This window comes from Volvox carteri, assembly GCF_000143455.1.
Source record: "Volvox carteri f. nagariensis unplaced genomic scaffold VOLCAscaffold_75, whole genome shotgun sequence".
Taxonomy (NCBI): Eukaryota; Viridiplantae; Chlorophyta; class Chlorophyceae; order Chlamydomonadales; family Volvocaceae; genus Volvox; species Volvox carteri.
Genome location: NW_003307618.1, coordinates 518,361 through 528,126, shown reverse-complemented (window position 1 = coordinate 528,126; position 9,766 = coordinate 518,361). Strand labels below are relative to the sequence as shown.

Here is a 9,766-nt window from a genome sequence, read left to right as displayed (position 1 = left end):
ATGGCGGTCTTTGCCAAGTGTTCGTTGGGTCTGCATGGCAGCCTTGTTTGTTGGGGTTTGTCGTGGGTCCGGCTCACAGTACGACAGCGCATCGACAGATGACGGGTGCGGGGGTTAACTTTTGCCGCCTGGAGCGCACGGGAGGGGGGCTGCATTATGGTTTACGAGCTTTATGTGGTGCATCATCGTAATACGTTAGCATTATGGCAGTCGCAAAGAGGTCGTCTGGCAGCAGCTTTGCGTGAGGCTATCCAGGTTCACGGAGAAGGGTCTACCCTCTTTCGTTCTCAGGTCGTGCATGTGGTTTTGGGGTTGCATTGTGGTTCATGGAGAGGATGATGGTAAAGGCGCAAGGGGTGGGAGGGTTGAGCTGGGCTTGGAGCGGGCGGTATAGGCGCGTGGCGGCGCTGCAAGCCCCCTGCCCTTTTGCCGCCTGCGCTCGAAAGAATGTAATTCTTGCCCGCGCCAACCCGGCCTCCTCCAATTTGCCCGTCCTCCAATTTTTCCCTTCCTCGTATACTTACGGAAATCCAATGCCACAACGTTTCGTTTGCTTTGGTTGGAAGGCCACATGCGGGCTGTAGGTAGCTTTACTGGGTTGCAATAGCAAAATGACGTGGGTGGGAGTCAGGCAGAGAAGCGGCGCTTTTCCCGCCATCCATCGCCCCGCTCGTCTCCGTGTCCAGGGTCGCATCAGCGCTGTGCTGCTTTCACAACTCGTTACCTGCCTCGTGGGTAGCCCTGACGACGCAGGACAAACTCGCATGCTTTCCGTGCACAGCATCTGCTGCACGTCGCACTTGACTTCATACCTCCAAGACGCACCGGTTCGATGACATTATTCATACTATGGCATTTTAACGCTTACAGCCAAGGTGAGACCACTGCGCAGCTCACTTGAAGAAATAATGGTGGTTACAATGTACGGCGGAGGGATTTGAACCAGTTCAAATCCTTGTAAGGAGTTCCATCTCCCGACCCCCAACGACCCCCCTCCTCCGGATGTCCTCTCACCTGGGCGGGGATGCCACGGCGCACGCCGACCCATATTTGTCTCCGCCGTCGCGTATCATAATGCTGAACATTTTGTAATTTAGCGGTAACATTTTGGCGGCACGTGCAATGTACTCGCTCGTACAATTTAGGCACGAGCGTTGTAAGAGATTGCACGAGGCAGTAAGCCACGTAAGCCGGGGCCAACGTTGCTGCAACTGCAATAGCAAATAAACAGCAGCTGCAACGCTCAACAACGCGACCGCGTAACAGCGGATAAGCACTGCCGCACAGCAGGTTTCCGCAGCAAGCATATAAGGACAACATATAAGGAATTTCCCGAGCGAAAAAAAGGGACAACGCGCAGATGAACATGATATACACACGCACATGCAGTTCTCGAAGATTTGGCTATTTTGTGGGAATGGAGTGGTGGCTTTTATATATGTACATCCCCCTCTCCCTCCCCTCTCATGCGTTCACTCTTTCCATCAACCTCTCCGCTATGAGGCTCGGCTCGTCCACTGTAAGCTACAGCAGCTGCTGCAGCACTACAGCAGCAGCTACAGCAGCATTAGCAAGACGTGTCGCCAGCAACGACGAAGAAACGCAGGCTGGTCGCACTGAATCCATGCACCAGTCATATAACATGCATGTCAGCCAGCAGCCGAGCGAATGCTTGGGAGCGTCTACCCACCCACCCTGGTATGTGAACGGTAAAGTCCTCCCGCAGCTCCACCAGCCAGCCAAAAAAGCTCACCCGACACCCAACTCCCAAGCTGCCACCTCCTCCACATTCCCTCCCTCGCACCCGGCCAGGCCGCTAGCCAGTCCCAAGGGGGTTGAGGATCGCTTAAACGGCCACGGAAAGCACAGAGGCACACTGCGCAGGAGGGTTGCAGGAATCGCACGTGTAGACGAAAAATATGTGTGCACATAAATGTGCGCCGATGAATATCGCACGGGCAGTAGGCAAGCAACCAAGATATGGCTATTGTGTGGGTGGGTAGGTTGGGGGCTCACCAAACGCCGCCGGATGACAGTACAGTTCGCGATCCATGCGGATTCGCATCCTTATCCGTATCCATGTTCGTATTCCCAAACCGTATTCGTATTCGTATCGATGTTTGCGATAGCCGTAACCGGGCATCTTCTGAATGCGCGCGCACACACACACACTCATATACGTGCGTACGGGTGCCCGTATCTACGGTAAGGGGGAGGTGCGGATGTGCTCATAATGACAGATGTACACCACCCGCACACACACACACACACGCACACAGATGTACGGCAAGGGGACCTCGTCCCGCTTGCGTCAGCAGTTTCAACTTATGCCCCACATCAGAATCGCCTGAAGCCCACACATACGCCATTCATCCATTGCTTGCTTTCCAAGGGTCAATGGGAAGAGGGGAATTTTACCATCAGCGGCATCGGTCGGATTTAGCCATCGGTGTCGGTCGGAAACCTGGCCATCGGAGTCCTCTCTCCCTTTCTTTCCTCTCTCCGTGAGGAGGCCAACAAACGGCCCGACCGCCTGTCAGGTGCAACGTTTGCGGTTGCGGCTGTGGCTGCGGCTGCATTTGCAAGGATGTTGTCGCGAGCTCACGCGCGCTGCTGCTTCCCAAGTACAAACCCCACCTCACCCTCCACCTGGTCCGGCTGCCCAAAGCCCTGCAGCAGCATCCTGCGATGGCCCCCCCCCTGCGTGTGAGGGCCTGCTATCCCGCGCACCCGAAGAGCCTCTCTGCCACAATCACAGTGCTCTTACCCAGCCGCGCGGTCCGTATAGCCCTCAGGTGCCCGTGAGGGCCTCCGTTCCCCGGGCCCGGAGAGGTTCCCTCCCGCCTTCCCCTCCAGTCCACCGGAATTCCCCTCCGCGGGGAGATGGTGGATGGGTGGGTGGAGACTGGCAGGAGAAGCCCGGAAGCACCCCTCTCAGGGCATCCGTCTGTCCGGGGGGGAGGCAGGAAGAGGAGGCAGCCAAGGGCACACAGAGAGGAACGGTGACCGTGACTGGCTGAGAGAGGGGGATTGGGAGAAGGCGGGTTGGGAGACAAACGAAGTGGTGGAAAGAGTGGCGGCGGCGGCAGCAGCAGCAGCAGGAGCATACAGTTATAGGGTTTGGCACTACTGGTAAGGCGCGACCATTGCCCCCGGGAGATCCCGGGATCGATACCCATTAGGGTCAAAGTCCTTCCGATGGTGGAAGGCAGTGCGCCCCTAGTTGATGGACGGTGGTGACCTGGGATAAAGTTAACCTGCGAGCCGACCAGGAACGGAGTTGGGCCGCTGTCGACCCGGCAGATTCCGTTAGATGCTGGTGGTGGGTGCGGAACCTAAGCGATCCACTGAGAAGTTGACTAGGGTGACTGGATGAGGGTGCCCCGAAATACCGGGGAAGGCAGGGTTTCGCAGGGTAGCTGCCACGGGCGAAGATACACCCCCCTGTTTCACACATCATACAGTTCTCTTTTTCTCTCTCTCTCACTCTCTCTCTTACTGTCTGTGTACGACGGGCTGCTGCTACTGCTCAAAACAGCTCACGCAAGAGGAAAAGACATGAACGCCGAATCAAATAAAAGATTAGGAGCCGGTGCTTAAGCTGAGTTGCCCTGCCGGTGCCGAGTCCTCCTCCCCACACTCATCTTACCTCTTTCCCCTCCCCCCTACCCCCTCCCCACTACCCCACCGTACCTGCGGGTGTCCTGCAGGGACCCGGTCCTGCGGGGGGGACCACCCACCACCACCGGGCCCACAAGAGGGCCACCACCACCACCACCACCACGTGTCGCGGTCAGGCTACGAGACAAGGGCACCGCCGTCGCTGCCCCTGCACCCAACCCGGGCTGCCCTGCGCCGTGCGCCATCTGCGGCAGCGCAGCCGCGGTCGCGGCCGCTGGCGCCGGCACCGCGCCGGGCGCTGCTGCTTGCCCCCCGGGGATCTGCCCCTCCTGCTCAGCGAGGTAGAGGGCGCTCATTACATCCTGCCAGTTGGCCACCCCGCCCGTCCGCTCGTCGCCCGCGAATACGGGGTTGTGGTACTGAGCGAACATAGAGGGGCGGTCCAGACCCGGTGGCGGCGGCGACGGCGCCGCCGCTTCCGCCGACGGTGCACGCCAGGAAAGGCCCCCTGACAGACGCACCGCCAGCGGCGGCGACGCCGGCGACGTCCGCGGTGGCGGCGACGGACTGCTGCCCGCGGCGGCGTCACGGGAGGTTTGGAGACCAGAAAAGCCGTACGCCTGGGCTCGCTGGTTACGACGGTGCAAGTACAGTACGCCAACGATGAGCAGCAGCAGTAGCAGGGCCCCTACGATGCTACCCACGATGACGCCAATCCACCAGGGTTTGAACCCGCTACTGCTGCCGCTGCCGCCGCTTCGGTCTGGACGCGGATTTTAGTAGGTGGTTAGGCGTTCGTTTCCGCCAACCAACGGGGGAGGGCGTAAACGCGTAAACGCGGAAAGGCGGAATGAAGATGTGCGGTCATTAGTTAATAGTTGTTAGTTGACAGTGGTTAGAAAATTATGGAAATGGTATGCGTGGCAAGACATGGTGGAGTCGGGTGCAGCTTCGGGATGAGGCCGTGCGCGGCGCCAGCTGTGAAGGCGATCTGAGGGAGGACACAGCGACTGACTCACACAGATACAACAGCTGAAAACCTCATGAAAACAAGTAAGGCCACAAGCATATACGTGCGTTAAGTGAATGTCGTACGTTTTCGTACGGCACAGTATGTACTGCAGCAAATCCCCTCACCTCGGACCCCTGATGTGCCGGTGTCGGGATTTGGAGCGCTGCTGCCTGGCGCCGGCGGAGGCCCATCTGTGGGTGTGACAACGACGCCTTGCGGCGGCGAGGGCGACAGCTGCGGCTTCGCCGTCATAGGCTGCAGCGGCGGCGATGGCTGCAGCGGCGGCGGCGGCAACGGCGGCGACGGCGGCGACGGCAACGGCGGCGACGGCGGCGACGGCAACGGCGGCGACGGCAACGGCGGCGGCGACGGCAACGGCGGCGGCGACGGCAACGGCGGCGGCGACGGCAACGGCGGCGACGGCGGGCAGGCTGGTAACGCGGGGAAGTTGGTCTGGTTCCTGGGCCACAGCGGGCCGCCGGGGTTGGCGCCACATACGTCGCTGCCGGACACATCCAGCTTGCTGAGCGCCGTCATGCCGTACACCCATGACGCCGGGATCACGCCCTGGATCCGATTGCCGCCAAGCTGCAGCTCCGTCAGCGACGCCAGCGCCGACCAGGCCGGCGGCAGCGACCCGGAAAGCTGGTTGTTCTGGAGCTGCAGTACAGCCAGGCCCCCGCCAGATTGCGTGTCCGCTGCCGTCGCCTGGAGCTGCCGTAGCCGCTGCAGCTGCCGCCGTTGTACGGCGGCTCGGTCCTCCAGCCCATCCCTCAACAAGGCGCCCAACCGTCGATGCGTGGCCGCGGCATCCGCCAGCGCCTCCTGTTCCTCTTGCTCCTTTCCTTCGAAAGCTTTGACAAAGCTGTGGCCGCTGGCGGCGGCATCGGCGGCGGCAACTGACCTGCGCTGCGGTACGGCCATCGCAGGGTCCGCGCCGCTACTGCCGTTTCTATTACCGTTTTTGCTGCCGGACAACGCCGACCATTCCGACGGTAGCGGACCCGTCAGGCTGTTGTCGGCCAGGTACAGCCCCGTTAGCGCCGTCAGCTGGCTCCAGGGCGGGGGCAGCGTGCCTGCCAGACCGCAACTCGTCAGGTCCAACGATACCAGGCCCAACATGTACGGCAAAGTGGCGGCGGGCAGCTCCGCTGCGCCTAGACTGTTGTACGACACATTCAGGACTCGAAGCGACGCCGCCGCTGCAGCAGCGGCGCCCACCGCCTCCTCCTCCTCCTCGTCCGGTTCGGGTGGCGGCCCTTCCAAGCCGGGCAGTCCACCCTCCAAGTTGTTCACCCCCAACAGCAGCTCCTGAAGAACGGGCATGCCGCCTCCGTCGCCGCCGCCGCCGCTGCGTAGCCAACCTGCGGGCACGCTGCCGGTGAGCTGGTTCTCCGACAGGTCCAGGAAGGTCAGCGCCGTCAGCACCGAGTACGATGGCGGCAGCGGCCCCGACAGCGCGTTTGACGCCAGGCTAAGACTCTCCAGGGAGCCCAGTGCCGACCACGTCTCAGGCAGGCCGCCGTCAAGCACATTACTTGATGCGTCCAGGGAGGCCAGGTGGCGGAGGGCGCTCCAGGAGGAGGGCAGGGGCCCCGCCAAGCGGCCGCAGCCGGAGACGTCCAGCTGGTGCAGCTCAGCCATGGCGCCCCAGGGCGCCGGCAGTTCGCCCTCAAGTTGGGGGTTGTGGGAGATGTTGAGCAGGACGAGCCTGGTGAGCGTGCTCCAAGCGTACGGCAAGGTGCCGGAGAGGTCATTGTACGACAGGTCGAGCACCTGGTGCATGAGCCCCGGGGAGGATCGTTCGGTGGAGGTGTGTGTGTGTGTGTTTTGGTAGGTGGGGGAAAGGGGAGCGTTATCTCATGGTAAGGAAAATTTTGCTTTGGGGGTTACGGGTAGCTCCCGGGTAGCTCCCGGGTAGCTCCCGGGTAGCTCCCGGGTAGCTCCCGGGTAGCTCCTGGGTAGCTCCCGGGTAGCTCCCGGGTAGCTCCCGGGTAGCTCCCGGGTAGCTCCCGGGTAGCTCCCGGGTAGCTCCCGGGTAGCGGTCGTGGAAGATCCACCCGGGACGGAGAGCGGTCGGCGAGGCGAGAAGAGCTGCGGACGCCGCAGAGTGGCGGCGGCGAGGAGGGCAACCCCCGGTTGCGGAGCCCGCGTCCGCTGTGTACCACACCACAAAACCCAAAAAAAAACTAAAACCGTCCGAAGCGCCTCCACTCTTCACCCTAAAGCCCAACTCCAACTCCATACACACACCCACACCCACTCAACACGCGTTAAGAGTCCAACATAGAACTAGGCCTTCGCACCCCGTAAGACCCCCAGACCCCCAGACAGACAGACAGACAGACAGACAGACAGACTCACATGCAGTTGCTGCAGCTCCGACCACTCCTCGGGCAGCTGCTCCGTCAGGCGGCTGTCCGCCAGCTGCACAATTCGTAGGGCCCTCAGCGCCGAGTAGGTGGCGGGCAGGGGCCCGCTGAGGGGGTTGCCGCTGAGCCGGATGGCGGTCAGGGAGGGCAGGATGTCGTACTGTGCAGGTAGGGCACCTGGGGGCGATTCGGGCAAAGAAGGTCGGGGCGGGTCCGGAAACGGAAGCCGCGGGCGGAGGGCGGTGCGAAATGCGGGTTTTAGGGTTGGTTTGATGATGTGGGCTTGCTGCTGCGTGTCGTTGATGTGGTAGTTGATGTGGTGGTTATTGGTATCTGACTGCGCTGGGCTGATGATTCCTGTCTGAGGTTGAAAGCCACCCATATTTGTGTGTGTGTGTGTATGTATACTGCACAGACTTTGGAAAAAGTGGGGATAGCAGCCCCCTCCTCACACCCCTAACTTTGACCCCTACTTGGGGCCCCCTCACTCGCCCATGGTTTCGGAAACTGCTTCTCCTTAGGGAACGCCTTTCCGTTGGGTCGGTGTCGAGACCTGTAGCTTCCCCCCACCGGGCCATTATCAGGGCCGGCCCGGTAATCTAACAAACATACATCCATGCATCCATACATACATCCATACTTCTACATATATGTATACGCATACGCATGTGACACGAGGCACGTGAGGTGTGACCAAGTCTCAGACCGGATCAGGCCGCCCGCAATCGGCCGCCTGGACTGCCTCCCCCCCTCGCCCCAGCCAGCCAGCCAGCCAGCCAGGCGGCCAGCCAGCTCACCCAATATCCACTTCCACCCCCCCACACACCCCAAAAACCCCTACCGCCCTTCACCCACCCCCCAGCCACCCAGTCACCCTCACCCCCAGCCACCCACCCCAGCCACCCACCCCAGTCACCCTCACCCCCAGCCACCCACCCCAGCCACCCACCCAGTCACCCTCACCCCCAGCCACCCGCCCTCACCGGTGAAGTTGCACCTCCGCAGATCCAGTTCCCTCAAGCTGCCCAATGCGCTGTAGTCAATCGGCAGGGGCCCCCCCAGCGCCGCATTACCAGCCGCCCTGAGCACCCCCAGGGAGCCCAGTGACGTCCACTGCGGCGGTAAGGAGCCGCGCAGCCGGTTCCCGGACACGTCCAACACCTCCAGCTGCGACAGAGATGACCAACTTGGCGACAGAGTACCTGACACGCCGTCATGTCCGGACAGCGACAGGAAGGTCAGGGAGGTCAGGGAGGACCAGGCAGCAGGCAGAATGCCGGTGAAGCCGCCGCTGCCGCTGCTGCTGCTGCCGCTGCTGGCGTTAGTGGTGCCGCTACTGCCGTAAAGCTGCTGCTGCTGCCGCTGTAGCTGCGCGGCGGTTGTGAGGTCGAGGTGGGCGAGGGAGACCAGGGCGCTGTACTGCACCGGCAACGTGCCGTTGAGGCCACCTGCAGAGCCTCGCAAGTCGAGTTTGGAAAGAGACTTGAGGACGGACCAGGGGCGGGGTAGGGTGCCCACAAGGCCCTCCTGGCCGGCCAGCCCCAGGTGTCGCAACGCCGTGAGCTCGCTCCACTGCGGCGGCAGCGGCCCACTCAGCGCTCCGACTCCGCCGCGACTACCGTTGCTGCTTTCCATGGCATTGTCCGAATCCGAACCCGAATCTGAATCTGAATAGGATCTGGAACTTATGTCCAGCAGCGTCAGGCGGTTGAGTTCGGACCAGGAGGGCGGCAAAGTGCCGCTGAGGGCTGTGCCGGATAAGTCCAGTTGGTTTAGGGCGGTGAGGGATGACCAGGAGTTGGGTAGAGGGCCCGTCAGGCCGGCGTTGTGGGAGATGTTGAGAAGCTGCCGCAGCCGCAGAGGGAAGAAGGGGGAAGAAGGGAGAAGAAGGGGGAACGGCTAAAATGAGGGGAATCCATGTGACCGGCGGATGGTGAAGTGCGGGATGGGGGGGGGAGAGGGATGGGAGGGGGTTCGGGAAGTAAGGGGGGAAGGGGAGGGGGGGGTTGCCCAGTGCAGCGAGCACAGGAAACAGGGAAATGGGAGAAAGGCTGCAGGGTAAGTTAGGGTAAGTAAGGGTACAGCGGTACAGCGGTACAGCGACAGGTGACCAAATTTTCCTTCAGCTGTTGAAAGCCCTAGCGAGGTGCACATGCAGGCCTACACTTCCGAATCCATCCGCAGTTCCCCCGGGGCCAGGGGCCAGGAGGCAAGAACTTTTCCGGTGGGGGCATCCCCGGTATGGTGTACGGTGTACGGCGCGGGTTTCCCTAACTTCCCCCCACACATACACAGGCCTTGGCTTCCCCCCTCCCTTTCCCCCTCTTGCCCCTGTCCCCTCCCTGCACTGCGAACCCAAGACCATCACCCCTACTTCCCGAGCTCACCGCCATTCGTGACCAGGTCGAGTAGGAGGTGGTCAGTGCGCCGCTCAGCCGGTTGTTCCCCAGCAGCAGCGCCGACAAGGAGGTGAGGCGGCTGTAGGAGGCTGGCAGAGTGCCTAGCTCGCCAGAGTGGGCAGGTTGGGGGGTGGGGTGGGGTGGGGAGAGGGTGGCGGTATGTGGAGTGAGGTAAGGGGGCGGCCAGGAGCGCTTGGCAAAGTGGGTGCGGTGGGTAGAGGAACGTATAACTGTCATAATTAATGTCGTATGGTGGCCTCATGCTCGTGTGGTCCGGTTCCCGATACTACAACCCAACCCGAGTTCGAGACACTCTAGGACAAGAAACGAGTATTAATTTGTAATAGAAAGTTGCACCAAAT

The 9,766-nt window shown here is 61.6% G+C and overlaps 1 protein-coding gene across 1 annotated transcript; it reads right to left on the bottom strand.

Annotated features, from left to right (window-relative positions):
* Window positions 1-5,983: 5,983 nt before the first annotated feature.
* VOLCADRAFT_68349 (uncharacterized protein) lies at window positions 5,984-8,640 on the bottom strand (the record flags this gene model as incomplete). The annotated part of the gene is made up of 2 exons (XM_002957533.1): window positions 5,984-6,409; window positions 8,095-8,640. Coding segments are annotated over 2 exons (972 nt in total), but the record flags the coding sequence as incomplete, so codon positions are not given.
* Between the last annotated feature and the right edge of the window lie 1,126 nt (window positions 8,641-9,766).